The sequence below is a fragment of the Eulemur rufifrons genome, chromosome 11, assembly GCF_041146395.1.
Source record: "Eulemur rufifrons isolate Redbay chromosome 11, OSU_ERuf_1, whole genome shotgun sequence".
NCBI lineage: Eukaryota > Metazoa > Chordata > Mammalia > Primates > Lemuridae > Eulemur > Eulemur rufifrons.
In genome coordinates this window covers 12,905,705-12,920,767 of record NC_090993.1, presented here as the reverse complement: position 1 = coordinate 12,920,767, position 15,063 = coordinate 12,905,705, and the positions used below count along the sequence as shown (strand labels likewise).

At 51.4% G+C, this 15,063-nt stretch overlaps 1 protein-coding gene and 1 long non-coding RNA gene across 3 annotated transcripts in view; one reads left to right on the top strand and one right to left on the bottom strand.

Moving 5' to 3' along the window:
* COG2 (component of oligomeric golgi complex 2) overlaps positions 1-9,285 on the top strand; it is a 47,597-nt gene extending 38,312 nt beyond the window's left edge. The window contains exons 12-18 of one of the 2 annotated variants that reach the window (XM_069484575.1): positions 123-274; positions 1,960-2,157; positions 3,436-3,508; positions 3,799-3,938; positions 5,548-5,687; positions 6,859-7,039; positions 8,936-9,285. In XM_069484575.1, coding sequence (XP_069340676.1) covers positions 123-274; positions 1,960-2,157; positions 3,436-3,508; positions 3,799-3,938; positions 5,548-5,687; positions 6,859-7,039; positions 8,936-9,037 — 986 coding nt within the window. In that variant the 3' untranslated portion in view covers positions 9,038-9,285. Of the gene's footprint in view, positions 1-122; positions 275-1,959; positions 2,158-3,435; positions 3,509-3,795; positions 3,939-5,547; positions 5,688-6,858; positions 7,040-8,935 lie in introns of both variants that reach the window. The other variant, XM_069484574.1, reaches the window with a different exon arrangement.
* Positions 9,286-9,352: 67 nt separating this feature from the next.
* On the bottom strand, positions 9,353-14,253 carry LOC138393417 (uncharacterized). The gene is made up of 2 exons (XR_011235182.1): positions 10,741-14,253; positions 9,353-10,573 (listed from the first exon to the last, which is right to left on the bottom strand). It is a non-coding gene; the product is annotated as an uncharacterized lncRNA (long non-coding RNA).
* Between the last annotated feature and the right edge of the window lie 810 nt (positions 14,254-15,063).

Sequence of the window (15,063 nt, the reverse complement as noted above, 5' to 3'; positions counted from 1 at the left end):
CACCAGAGCTTTGCAGACCGAGTGGCAGTCTCCAGAGTCACCTTTGAGTCACATGTTAAAAATTCTAACACTATATTACAGCCATAATTGACTGGAATTCCTTAAACCTGTTTTTGCTCTAGCTGGAAGTCCATACTGCCTGTTGGCCTCTCACAGAACGTGGAGCAGCCTTTGCAGGTGTTGGGCGGATGAGATGTTTCTGCCACTGCTGGTGCATCGTCTGTGGAGACTCACGCTGCAGATTGTGGCGCGGTACTCCGTGTTCGTCAGCGAGGTAAGGGCTGGTAAAATGAAAGGTACGGCAAGCTGAGTACCGGAATGAGATTTTCAAACATGCCGTGTGGTCATGGAAGGTCAACTCAGCAGGCAGTAGGCTGATTTCTCCCGACAGTGTCCGGCTCTGCCTCCGGGTTGCGTTTCAGGCCTTCAGGGGAGTCTGCGTCGCAAACGCAGGGTCACCCTTGTTGGCAAGCACCACCCTGACGAGGCCACGTGCCCGTCTCAAAGCCTGAATCTTTGCGGTGCCTGCAGAGGAAAACAAAGATGCTTACTGTAGTGAAAATGATTAGAAATTGAAGTTTGTGTATTTTAATACTTAATATGTGGAAGTTTAAAAAATCTCATTGAGATTAAAAGGTAGTAAAACTAATTAATCATTCCTTTTTTGGAATATCCTACTTTTTCCTTTTTCAAATAGTCAAATATATGAAATGTCCACATAGCCCTGTTGATTTATTATTACACATAAAGCCAGAAATCCTTGATCTACAGGGGCGTCGGTGCCGTGCGGTGCTGAGCACCGGCCTTGCTAGCCTTGGTCTGCAGTGCTGTCCTGCCTCTGGGACAGTCACTCTCCGTGACAGACACTCATGTAAACTGGTCATCACAGTGTGAGCAGTAGGAAAAGAGAGATGTCCTTTAAAAAAAAAAAAAAAAAAAGACAACATGAAGATGGCACACGTTGAAAAGAATAAAATCTTTGTTATGGAGTCGGAGAGGAACCCGGTCGTCGTCTTGCAGTGAATTTTAGTGGGAAGGTCATAGGCTCTGGAGTCAGGCAGAGTCACACCTTGGCTCTTCAACTTTCTAACTCCGTGGACTTAGAGAAATTAAGCTGAGTCTCGGATTCTTCATCTGGAAATGGGAACAGCTTCTACAGTGGCTGTTAGGAGGGTTTATTTGTGGGCTGAAGCCCCTACAGATGTGGGAGTTCAGTGCAGCTAGTTCCTCTCTCCCTCCTGCCGGCCCTTTGCTCAGAAGGGTCTCAGCAGACCCGCCCCGGCCCACTGCCGTTTCTGAAGATTCCCAGGACGTGAGGGGCTAGCACGATTCTTCAGTTAGGCCTGTGCCTGCTAAGTTGTGCATTCTTGCTAGCCAGCAAGTCTGCTCATTTTCTCTCTAATAAATCCCTTTGCCTTGAATATTCATTATCCCATTCTTTTTTTGATGCTAGCGTGTGTCTCTTTGGTTTTCCTTTGCAAACAATACATCGCGCAAAAAACACTTTGTATTACTCGAAAGCGTAGTAAGGTTTGGTTTTGATATTTTTATCCTTATTAATTATAATTATGAATTTATTAAGTAATTTTGTAAGTTATTTACCCAATATAGTTAGTTAATTTTTTAAAACCTATCATGTTCCAGAAATTCATTTTACTATGGTTTGGGACTGAATTATTTATTTTTTACTTTGTGTCACTAGAAATTAGACATGAGTTCAGGAAGAGTAAACGCACACGGGGTCACAGTTTGTCCTTGTTTGACTCTTAGTTCTTCACACCTGCCTGCAGAGATAACATAGGGTGTTCTTGCATTAATAAATTTTTACTGAGTGCTTTGCAGATAGCTAGCATTTTATGGTGCGTTGTTGCCATATATATATATAGAGAGAGAGATTAATATATACACTCATGTATCTTGCTAGTGTAAAAATACTTAATCGGTGAAATCCTTTTTCAGCTCTCACTCAGGCCCATTTCTAGTGAAAGTGCCAAGGAGATCAAAAAACCTTTGGTAACTGGCAGCAAAGACCCTTCCCTTAGCCAGGGCAACACGGAAGAGCAAGGGGGCAGCCCTGCAGAAACGAAGCCTGCGGTTGCCATTTCCAGCACTCAGCTCGTGTACGCGGTCGCAGACCTGGACAGGCTTCAGGAGCAGGTGAGCCAGAGAATTCCAGGTGCTGGGCTCAGTGTTTTCACAGAGGAGCATGTGCAAAAGGCAGACGCCAGTTGGCTTTATAGGGCTTGGAATCGTGGGGCCCACGGGTACCCCAAGAGGGAACATCTCATTCATCTCCCCCTCCAGTTGTTTCTCCACCTGTCCCTGACAGATCACCTCCTCATAAGGTTCTAAGCGTGCGCTGTCCCCCGCTTGCCCGCAGTGCGTGCTGTGTTGTAGTCCCCTCTCCCGGCCTCCTGTTCCGTGTGCTCGGACGGCTCAGGGCAAAGTCAGGCTCCACTTATGTGTTTTTATTACCTCCACCTACTCCGCTCAGGCACGATCTCTAGTGGGCTGGGTTTTCGTTATTTTTAATTCATTTACCCAGGTATTTTCTGTTCACTTTCATTCATCAGCTATACTTAAAAAGTGCTAAAATATTAAATCATTTTCCTCTGTTTTCTCTGTGTAGGTCCCATATGTTTTTTGCTTTTAACGTTAAGAGAACTTGGTGGGGTGAATTTTTTTTTTTTTTTTTTTTTGTTGAGACAGAGTCTCACTTTGTTGCCCAGGCTAGAGTGAGTGCCGTGGCTTCAGCTTAGCTCACAGCAACCTCAAACTCCTGGGCTCAAGTGATCCTCCTGTCTCAGCCTCCCGAGTAGCCGGGACTACAGGCATGCGCCACTATGCCCGGCTAATTTTTTCTATATAGATTTTTAGTTGTCCATATAATGTCTTTCTATTTTTAGTAGAGACGGGGTCTCGCTCAGGCTGGTCTCGAACTCCTGACCTTGAGCAATCCACCCGCCTCGGCCTCCCAGAGTGCTAGGATTACAGGCGTGAGCCACCGTGCCCGGCCCGGTGGGGTGAATTTTGTGGCCAAGTCCTCTGCCACACAAGTCTGCTTTCCTCAAGTAGAACCGTTTGGTGGTGGCTGAATAAACACTGTTTTGAATAAAAACAGTGGTGTGTTTTGAGCAAGAATGTGGTCTTCACTGTGAGCTGTTTTTGTGTCATGGAGAGCGACAGTGTAGAGGATGTTTTTGCTGATTCTGTGTCTGTGAACAGCCGTACACTGTCTGGCTTCTCGTGTTGTTGAAATCTTTCACAGTGAAAGCGTTAAGACTGTTGCTTTCATTCGATGAAAATTATTGGAAGTTCTGATTTTAGGTTCACCATTCATTAACAATATTCTAGAGTTTGTAGATGCATATAGAATTGCCTCTTCCTTTGATTTATAAAAAGTAACTGAATATATAAAGTGCATATTTATTTCAGCTTCCAGAACTCTTGGAAACAATCAGGCCAAAACTTGAAATGATTGGCTTTAAGAATTTTTCTTCTATCTCAGGTAAAAATGAATCTTTAGCCTCAGCAAATCTTTGAATAATGTAAAATAAAATTCAGAGACTGTAGGATATATTTAAATTCACATTTTCTTCTCTAGTTGTAAATCCTTGGTTGTTTCTATATTCTGTTCTGTGACTATAACTTCCCTAAATAAGACTTTTGTTTTAATTCTGTTAATTTGATTTGATTTATTATAGTACAAGCTCTAAATATGATGACATTATTTAAAACGAAATTTACATCTGGGCCTGAATCGAACGATTAAATCCGATCTTTGCATCTCAACAGCAGCCCTCGAGGACTCCCAGGGGGCTCTGTCCGCCTGCAAGCCCGCCCTGAGCAGCAAGATCGTCCAGGACCTAAGTGACTCGTGCTTCAGCTACCTGAAAGGTGCCCTGGACGTTCCCAGGCTCTACCGGAGAACCAATAAGGTCAGCGCCATTCACTGGGAAGGATTTAGAGGCGGGAAAACATATGTCAGAAAAGCCGGAGAGGGAGGGCGGGAGCGATGGGATTCAGGGCCGGCCTGAGACAGGCTTGATCCCCTCCCGTTCTGGGACTCGTGTTCACGAAGAGAGGGAGGGTCTGCAGGTGGGTGGCCAGGCGCTGGGGGAGCGTAACTGCAGTAGCCGGACTTGCGCAGGATGGCCTCTTTCTGGATTCTTCTGGCTTTAAGGAATGACACATTTAAAAAAAAAAAAAAAAAGAAAGCATTTTAATAACACATTTAAGTCCTGTGCTTTTTTGTCTTCACATCTTGTATTCCCAACTTCACACCTCCTTCCCTTCGTACCGTTACGGGAAGTACGGCTGCCCTCGGTGTCCCCGAGTCCCACATCCGCAGATTTAGCCAAAGGCAGATCCAAAATATAAAAAAAAAACCCAGAAAATAGCAACACAACAATAAAAAATAATACAAATAACAAATACAGTGTAACAACTGTTTACAGAGCATTTGCATTGTTCTGGGTATTACACGCAACCTCGAGGTGACTCGGGTGTGCTAGAGGGTGCGCCTAGGCTATATGCAAACACCGTGCGGTGTTTTATTTGCTCTTTCTGCTCTGACTTGAAGCTCCCACTTGCAAGTGGGAGGGAGAGAAAGACCCGTTTTGCCAAATACGTTATTGTTTTAATTTTTATTTTTTTAGTAATCTACCAACGTTCGCTTTCTATTCAGTAGGCTGTAAGAGTAATTTATGCACTGAGAGTTTGCACTGCGGGCCAGACACTGCCGGACACTTTGCACGCACTCTCCGGACTCCTCTTATGAGGTGGGGGCTGGTGTCCTTACAGGTGGAGAGACCAGAGCTGAGAAAGGCTGAACTACGCACCTGGTGCTCGCTTCTCAAGGGGCCGTCTGTCCACCCGAGGGGTAGCTTCACCTGGCGGGTGGGCACTTGCCAGGAAAGCATAAATCTCAGAACTCAACCCTTCCACTCCACCTCCCCACCCCCCAGTTAGAACTTGAATTTAATGAGATCGCCAGGTGATTACTGTGGACCTGCAGTTATGGGAACCAGTGCCCTAGGCCTGCAGTCCCCACCCCCAACCCGGGCTGCACAGCAGGCGGCAAGAGGCAGCAAGCAAAGCCCCACCTGCACCCACAGCTTCTCCCCATCGCTCGCATCACCCCCCAGATCAGCGCGGCATCAGGCCCTCATAGGAGCACAAACCCCGCTGCAAACTGCACGCTCGAGGGATCCAGGTTGTGGCTCCCCATGAGAATCCGGTACCTGATGACCTAAGGTAGAGCGAGGCGGCCACGCAGGCCTCCCCAGGGGACTGCGCTGTTGATGGCGGCCCTGCACTGGAATCCAGCCGGCTCCAGCCTCCGTCCTGGGCTTGCCCTTCCTGGCTGCCTCCTGCTGTCCAGGAAACGCTCTGCAGATGTGCAGACAGCTGCGTTACTTTGGGGGAGCGATGGACGTGGTACACGTCTCAAAACTGGAACGTCAGGGGTCTCCTTCTGAACTTGAGGTTTGGGGAACTTACTGTGTCTTTTCTGTGCCTCTTTAACCCCTACCAACATTATTCCAGGAGGTCCCAACCTCGGCTTCCTCTTATGTGGACAGTGCTCTGAAGCCATTTCACCAGCTCCAGAGCAGACACAAGGACAAGCTCCGACAAGCAACAGTCCAGCAGTGGCTAGAGGTTGCGCTGTCGGAGAGCACGCACAGGTAGGCAAAGTGGGGGCCGTGGGGGCCTTGCCCGGAGGAGGTGAAGGCAGAAGGCAGTGAGAATGTCCAGCGTTTCGTCACTGGACAAATCAGAGGGTGGTCCTTGGTCCACTCCCCCCCATCCCACCCCGCCCCGCCCACGCCCACACGGACAGCCCCTGGGGCCACTTCCTGTCCCTGGGCTGCAGCCGCACTGGGCCTGTCCTCAGTGGCCCTGTGTCACCAGGGCCCGCCTGCCTTTGCTGCAGGCACCGTGCGCCCAAGTCCAGCCACGTTTCTCCGGGACTCCTGTCTCTGCTCAGGCTCCGTCAGCCCAAATGGCTCTAATCGTGCCAGATACTGAAAGGGCTCATGTGGGTGAGACCTTTGTAATCAAGGGAGAGAAACATTCATTTTAAAGTGTAATTACAGCGGACAAAGAACCAGTTTCTAAAACCTCTAAAACCCTGGAGTGTCTCTTCATTTCTAATTAAATCTACTTTTTCCCAAATGCCAGTGTTGAGTTACATCAAAGCGATTATTATTCAATTTTATTATTGATTTTGTTTAATTATTAATAATGATTAATTTTGTGATATTATTTTATTTCATTTACCGAAGTGTTAAGTAGCCATTTGTGGGTTAATTTAGAATGTAACAATGATGCATATAATACTGTTTTTATGGGCAAATGTATTTCCAAATGCCAAGTACCTAGCCTGTAGAGAAAGTTTTAAAATATAATTCATTTATAATTGGAAAATTATATTGAGAATATTTCGAAGGAAATGAGTTTTATTTAAAATTCTGAAATATTTGCACACTTTAAAAGATGAAGTTCCTGGAACTGATTGGAAATGAACTTGTTACTTGATTTTAGGAATGAGCTACGGCTGTCCACCCTCAACACATGAAAGACAAACTGGCCTATGATTTTCTCTTAGTGTTAGAAATTAAAATTTTAAACAAAATCCATGCGCATATTTCTTAATTTCTGGGAGTGCTATGCTGGAGGCCTAAGACCCTGTTTTTCTTACAATCTTAAGAAACATTAAGTGTTTACCATGGCTGAATTTTTATTGGAAATTCATTTTTATCTTAAAAACCTCCTTTTGGATCTGCAAAGCCAGTTACTCTGTTTAGCGTTACCCACGAATGTCTGTTTCACCCATAAACGCGTCTTACGCTCCAGGTACTATGAAACCGTGTCGGACGTGCTCAACTCCGTGAAGAAAATGGAAGAGAGCCTGAAACGGCTGAAACAAGCCAGAAAAACCGCTGCCACCAACCCCGTCGGTCCCAGCGGCGGCATGAGCGATGACGACAAAATCCGGCTGCAGTTGGCCTTGGACGTTGAGTACCTGGGAGAGCAGGTAAGACGCCGGCCGCCAGCAGGCCCAGCGAATGCCAAACCAGATTCTGAGGCCCCGCAGTTACCTGGGGTCTCGTGAGCCCAGCGATGCTGTTGCAGCAGCTAGAGAGTCAGTTCCCGGGTGTCAAGAGAAAGAGCCTGGGGCCCAGGTTACTTCGAAGGTGAAGTTTGCGTCTTGGGACTGTGAGAAAGAAAGGTGGAAGAACACGGATTCCCGGTCGGAAGTCCATGCAGTGATCTTCGGTGCTGCGGCCTCTGCTTGGGTCCCCGGTGGCTGGTGCTCCCGGCGCCCACGGCAGTGGGGCTTGTGGCAGGGACGGCGTCCTCTGGTCCACTGCCTGGACAGTGCCCGGTGCACGGTTGGCGCTGAACCCGGGTCTTCGAAATTCCTGCTGCTGTGGCTTAGAGCAGCCATGAAAGCGTCACCCCTGTGGGCGTGGGCGGTTGTCCCGGCACAACTGCTTCGCTTCCCTCTCTGGGTTTTGGAGGTTTTCCGTAAAATGCAGATTTCAGAATCACACTACACGGCTGAACATTAACACGCACGTCAGCACATAGCGGGTGACGTGGGCGGCGAGCACCAAATGCCTCTTCCCCCGTGCTGAGGCGGCGTCCTCAGCGTCGTAAAACTTGTGCATGTTCAGAAACGGGTCTTGTAAACTTTTTAGGTCTCCCACGTAGCAATAGATCCTCAAGGAAGACCTTTGCCAGAGAAAAAGAAGTAAATTCATAAAATTTCCATCAGAAGACACTTGGTTTTCTAGCTCACTAAGACATTTCTTTTTATACTTGAGGGTCATCACTGAAAATCTAAATTTTTTCCACTTTGAGGTGAGTTTAGAGATACATCCTGGCAGAAGTCAACTGCCACGTTTGTTTATTTCACAAGAGAAACTTAGTCTTTGTACAAACAAGAAAATTTGATACAGAGACATGGAGAGCCAGTAAGCGACAGAAAGGGAAGGAAGGAAGGAGAGAGGGAGGAGGTGCGCCCAGAGTCCCAGAGCTAACACAGAATGCTGACGAATGCGTGTGTGTGTGTGTGTGTGTGTGTGTTTGCTGTTGTTGGGTTTTTTAATTCTTTTTTTTTTTTATTTTATTTTTATTGAGACAGAGTCCTCTGTTGCCTGGGCTAGAGTGCCATGGCATCAGCCTCGCTCACAGCAACCTCAAACTCCTGGGCTCAAGCAATCCTCCTGCCTCAGCCTCCCGAGTAGCTGGGACTACAGGCATGCACCACCATGCCCGGCTAATTTTTTCTGTCGTTAGTAGAGATGGGGTCTGGCTTTTGCTCAGGCTGGTCTCGAACTCCTGAGCTCAAGCAATCCTCCCGCCTCGGCCTCCCAGAGTGTTAGAATTACAGGCATGAGCCACCGCGCCCGGCCTGCTGTTGTTTTTAAACAGAAGTGGGAACATAGTATGCCATGTCTTGGTTACCGGGATACTCCACTATAGTTGCTGTGCCAAAGAGTGTTCAGCTCATCAGATTCTAAAAGGTTGTTGGTGATACGTTAAGAGACTGAGAGCTCAGGCCAATACTTTTTTGAACATTCTCCACTTACAAAATAGTTCACTTTTTTATTTCTTTTAATGTGAATTTTCTTTTCTAGAATGTTTTTTAAGTCCACAAAAGAGGCTCTTGTCCTGTCTTGTTGGATGGACTGAGGTGAATTAACATACTGGCTTCTTAGAATGCTAAGTGACTCCAAAAGCCTGACATTTGGAATAAGTAAATCTTTGCTCTAAAGAAGAAAATACCCAGCGAGTCTTTGGGAAACCGTCTTTCTCTGGTTTACTGGGAGTGGGAGTGGAGATTTCTGTTCTGTCTTTTATAAGGGTCTCTTTTCCACATTCGGCGTAAACTGCAGTAACACGATCGTTCTCGTGGCCTTTGCAGATACGAAAGATGGGCTTGCGAACCAGCGACATAAAAAGCTTCCCGGCTCTGGCAGAGCTGGTGGCCGCTGCCAAGGACCAGGCCACAGCAGAACAGTGCTAGGCATCCTGGAGGCCCCCCAGGGGGAGGAAGCTGGGCTTCCAGCCTGGAAGGAAGAAAGCGGCTCTCTCCTCCCGAGGCCTCTGCGGCCAAGAAGGGCTTCCAGCGTCGCCCCGGCAACGCCCCTGTCTCCTCTCAGCGTCTTTGGGTCTTCTCTCGCCCAGAACAACACAAAAGCCTTTTCCATTGTATGGAAGATAGTTTTTAAGACATTTGAAACTTTCTACTATAGTTTACAGAACAGATTATTTTATTTTTGTTGTGAATCTTAGCGTGGAAGAGCTGATTTCTAAAATATGGTCAAAGTAAATCTATGTGTATGAATATAAAATCCGGTTGTCTCTCTGAGCCTGCGCTGGGGTGGCGGCTGCCGTGGCGTGGCCGTGCGGCCCGGAAACACCCTTCTCTGTTAGGACCAGAACTGCGGCTGCCCCTGCGCCTTCTGGAAGAGGCTGCGACACGGGTCCTCCGCTCTTGCTCGGTCTGTCCGGCCCCTCACCCGGACCTCGCTCAGGAGCCAGAACCACTAGGAAAGATTTACTTCCTGAATAAAAGAAGTGTCTGCCAAGAGTGCGTGTGCCTTTTATTTGTAAATTCCTCTCGTCACTCGTGCCCCGGAGTGACGCGTGTCCCCACACAGGCAGATGCTCCCTCTAACCCCCATCCAGAGGGTCCTTTCCAGCGCAGACCCTCCCTTAGGTGAGTGCAGCTCCGTTCCTGGAGGAATAGACGCACCAGGGCTGCCCTCCTGCCAGCGGGGGCGACAGAGGGAGGAGGGGAGACTGGGAAGGGCGCTGAGGTTGTCCTTGTCCCTAACTCGCAGCCCCGCGCAGCACGAGCGTCCCGAGGTCTGGCTGCAGCTGTGGCAGCTGCCCTTCCAGCTTCGTGTGAAGCAGCTGTGTTGGTTCCTCCAGCTTCGCATTCCCGTGCACCTCAGTCCCTTTGTTCCACGGCTGGCTAGACGGAGAGAAAGGAAAAGAAAAACGGAATTAAAGCAGATCCTGGGGTTAGCAGCAGCGACCTTTCAGCACTGTGATGAGGGGGCCAGAGAGGTCAGGAAGCCCCGGGAGCATCTGCGTGTCCGACAGGCCCCACGAGGAGGCTCCTGCTCTCTGCCCGCACAGCGGCCCTCGGCCTTTTTCTGCTGCCTGCGGAGAGAGGAAAGAGCGTACACTCCAGGCTGAGCCGCCGAGACCCTGTCCCCGGAGGGGCCCAAGTGTTGGAGTCCGGTGTCGGGAAGTGTGGCCAGAGAGACAGAACCGTAGGGGAGAGCGAAGGGATTTCTTCCCAGGGCCTGGCACACCTGACGCCAGTGTGGGAGCCGGCTCGCCAGCTGGGCAAGGCTGTCGCCAGCCGGGGCGGCAGAAGCGAAGGTGTGAAGCGGCACAGCCCGGGTGAACTGGAGCCCGTGGGGATAAACGGAGCCCACTCTGGCTCTCGCTTCCTCCATGGCTCCCAGGGTCGCTGATGGGGTGACCTGCAAAGGAAGCTGGCACCTTCTGGAAGCTACACGGGCACCTGGCCCAGGATCTGGGGAAGCTGAAGGAAGAGATCCAATGGGGCCTGAAGGAGCTGCAGGCCCACGGCCCGCCCTGCAGCCACGGCCCGCCCCGCGAGGACGGGAGAGTCCGCAGCTCTGCGTCAACACGCATGAGCTGCCCAGAGCCCCAGCCTGCTGCGTGTGATCACGCTGCCACTCTGCTCACCTTCCGAGCCTCCTGCAGGTGCATCTCGCGGCCAAGGCCAGCCTTGAGCCAGCCCGGGAAGGGAGTCGTGGGGAACGTAGTTCCAGCCTAAGTGGATCCGGGGTGCAGCTGCTGGAGTAGCCCCGTATCTCTAAGCCCCTTCTGCCAGCCCAGCCTTCATCAACTGTAGACCCCCGAGTGCTCGTCCCCACCTCCCGGACTCTGCCTTCCTCATTGGTTTCAAAGCATGGAGGAGCAGCGTATCACTCATCAGCCCCTCCAGTTCCAGCTTTATCACTCCCGTTTTACAGACGAGGAAACAGACACATTATCAGGTCACTGAGATAACTAATAAGTGGACTTAGAACCAGGCCAGAGAGTTCCAGAGCCCAGTTTATTAACCGTTAGGCAATTCTCCCTCACAGCACTAGAACAGAGAAGTTAGTGCAGGATTGGAACCCAAATTACGGATTTCTCTGACCCCGTGAAGCCCCGACAGGCCCTGGGCTTAGTAACACCACCCTTCCCAGCTTGTCCCACGGCGGTGACAGTCTCGATGTCACAATGCCTATTTCTAGGCTTGGGAAACGAGGCTGTTTGAGTAAAAAGTGCCAAGTCTCAGAACGCTTCTCTGCTGTTCCCCAGAGCACCTCTCCTGTCTTTGATGTGTGTTTCATCCCTCTGCTTTGGAGGATCACCGTGACTGAGTCAAGCTGAAAGATGAAATAATCCGGTTTTACTGGAAAACTAATTATTTTCAATTGTATAATACGTAGGCTCAACAGAGGGGCTCCAACACAGGAAGCGCACGAGAAGTTTCCTTCTCGCTGGTGTCACGCTGCACTGTCAGGAAGTCGGCCACCTCTGTCCTGTGGCGCCCCAGCTCTCCCTGGGGGAGTCCCCGGATGGTTCCCCGGGGCTGGCGTAGCCACTGGCCACAGCCGTGGTGGCTCAGCGCAGCAGAGTCCCAGCCTCACAGTCCCGGAGGCAGAAGTCCAGAACCAGGGTGTCGGGGGGCTGCGAGCAGCCTCGGAAGGCTCTGGGGGAGAATCCTTCCCTCCTCCAGCTCCTCATGGCTCAAGGTGGTGGCCTTGGCCTTGGCCTGTGGCAGCGTAACTCCCGTCTCTGCCTCCATCTTCACATGGCCTCCTCTCTGTGTCTTCTCCCCTCCTGACTCTTACAGGGACACAAGTCACTGGATTGAGGACACTCCGCCCCTCCAGTCAATCCAGCAAGGTCTCGTCCTGAGACCCCTGGCTCAGTGACATCTACAAAGACCCTCTTTCCAAATACAGTCACAGGCACAGGCTCCGGGGGGTTAGGGAGTGGACTTATCTTTTTGGAGGCCACCATTCAGCCCACGCCACCTCCACCGCAGCCAGCCAGAAAGGGGACAGAGTGTGGGGAGACACACGGGGTGGCCGTGGCCCCAGTCTGGGTGGGCACACAATCCTCCCACCCACTCGGTGTGTGGAGCTCGGTCGTGCGGGGCTGGAAACTGTAGTCTGGACTAGAACAAAATGGATTTGGAGCTTCTTTAGCTACACTCCCCAATCTCCTGTCCAGACCTTGGCCAGTAATGCCCTGTGGCTCCCTGGAACCGCGACGTGGAGTGGCCCGTGGGAGAACCGTAGTCACAAAACCTGCCCACGGACAGGGCTGCCACGTGGCTTGACGACCCTGCAGAGTTGCCGTGACGCGGGAGGCGAGTGCTGACTCTCCCTTGCTGTGTCCCTTTGAAATCCCCATGATGCTCTGGCAGGGGCGTCTAGATGTGGCTGTAGCCGCAGCAGCAGCTCTGGGGGTGCAGTGGGGACGCCAGCGTGACCCCGTCACTGACGACGTGCAGACTTCATGCTGTGTTCACGTTCCAGAACTCAAGAATAGTGGTAAACCTCAGACGCTGAGCTAGTGTGAGGTTCGTGAGCAAGCTGTTAGGAGCCTGTTTGAAGGCCCTGGCACGTTCTCTATTCATGGCATCTGAATACATCTGCCAGATCTCTCCCCATCAGCAACCAAGCATTCCAGATGGTTCCAGAGATCGTGAAAAGGCAGGCCTTTGCCAGTTGGCAGCCCTCTCTCCTCACAAGACCTCAGCCCCAGTGGCTCTGAAGGAACCACTGTCTGTCTCGGAGATTTGCAAACATTCCTGGTGCGAACCTGCCTCTCTCGTTTTGCCGCTGAGCTCCGTGTCGGGTGGCGGCGATACCTGTTAGCTACGAGCGTTACCTTTATCTGACTCCGAAAGTCCCTGCCTCCACGTTCCACTCAACCCTCGATTGTTAACAGTTTTCACCTGAGATTGAGTTTCAGAACAATCAGGATTCTTCGTTTTTCTTAGCTCACTAATCTAGAACTAAAATGTGTGACTAATCTTTGAGGTAGCGTTTTGGCTGGTTAAATTTCTGGCATAATCCAACACATGGATCTTAAGCAACTGAGAAAATGAGGCACAAGGTAGGAGTCGGCGCTGCTCAGGCGCTGGGCGTGGGCAGAGCAGGGCCCCAGGTGGCGGGGACAGGCAGGCTGGTCCTGCAGTGGCCCCGCGTCCTGCGTGGAGTGTCACTTTGTGTGTGTTGCTGGGCGCTGGTGAGGCTGCCTGCGGGAAGAGGCTGCCAAAGCCAGGGAGAGCGTCCCCAGAAAGGGGCGGGCGGAACAATCCCCGGAGCTCAAAGGGCCCGGAGAGGGTGCATTCGCTGCAGCCAGACAGAGAGACTCAGGATCTAGGCCTGGTGGTGACCGCCACCCGCCTAGATGCCAAAGCCGCTCTGAGCCCACCTGACGCAACTCACAACCAAGCCTCACAGCACTAAATCTTTCCAGGTAACCTGCTAGAAGAACGAGGCAACCCGAATGCAGGGACGTGGGCTCCGAGACCCCTGCTGTCCCAGGGCGATGGAGTCGCTGACGTGTCAACGCACACAGTGCTCTCGAGTCCCTCAGAGTCACCCAGGACATCTCCAACCATTCTGCCACTTTAAACATTGCCTGGGGACAGCACGTCCGCCCAGAAACCTGCACACGGCTGTTGATAGCAGCTGCCCTCACCACGGCCAAAACTTGGAAGCAACCGAGATGCACTGCGGTAGATAAATGGCTAAATAAACCGTGTTACGTCCAGACGATGGGATATTATTCGGCAATAAAAAGAAAGGAGCTGTCAGTCCACGAAAGCTGTGGGGATCGTACGTGCAGATCACCGAGCGAAAGAAGCCGTCTGAAAAGGCCACGCTGGGTTCCAGCGCACGACACGGAAGGGCAAGGCCCTGGGGCAGGCGGTGACAGGTCAGGGGTGGCCGGGAGTTGGGAGGGAGGAGGGATGAGCAGGCAGGGCACACAGGGACTTCAGGCAGTGACACGCCTCTGTGTGATGCAGTGATGGCGGACACGTGTCAGCACACGTCTGTCCCAGCCCGTAGGTCGTGCAACACCGAGCGTGAAAGCGGGTGTCGACCGAGGACTGGCTGAGGAAGACGTGCCCATGCGGATTTGTGGGCTGTGAGAAACGTCCCGCTCTGGTGCGGCAGGTTGGTAGTGGGGACGTCTGCAGGGCAGGGGGCATGTGGGGAGTCGCTGTACCTTCCTCTCAGTTTTGCCGCGAGCCTAAAACTGCTCTAAAAACAAAGTCTATTAGAGGAAAATCGCATGGTATGATGTCCAAATCCACAACCCACCGTCCAAAACCTTCAGTGCACCTGTCAGTAGCTGGAGTTTTTTGGATTTTAGAAAGGTAAAGTGGTTTACATCCTCTGTATCCTGGACCATCCCCAGGGGTTGTGGAATATTCACACTGTCAGCTGTTACCATGCAAAGATCTTCGACAGCCCCGTGGCTGTTCAGGTCTAGTTTTCCTGCCAAGTGAGTAACAGAAATCTTCCAGTTTTCCAAATTCATTAAGAGATGTGGGACCTGACGAATTTCCCGGGGGCTGCTGGAAGCACCCCCCGCTGAGGTCCCTCCGGGTCTCACGCGCAGCCAGAATCCCGACTGGCCGCGACTGTGGGTCCAGGTGGGGCCCGAGATTCCGCATTCTGAGAAGCTCCCAGGGCCGCCGCCACGGCCACTGCCTCTGCTGCCGCTGGTCCCAGGGCTGCACGTGAACAGCGAGACTTTGAAGGACGTCTGGTCCCTGCACTTCCTGTTCTCCCGAGACTTGGCGTCCAGTAGCCGTTTCGGCGAGTACACGTGAGCCCACGCCCACCCCAGTGGCCCTTTGAGGGGTGAACAAACCAGGGGGCACCGAGAGTGGGAGTGAAGGTGACCCCAGATAAAACTGGTGACATGCGTCACGATGAACGAACGACAGGCACTGATGTGGCAAACACGGTCCCTTGAGCGTGAACT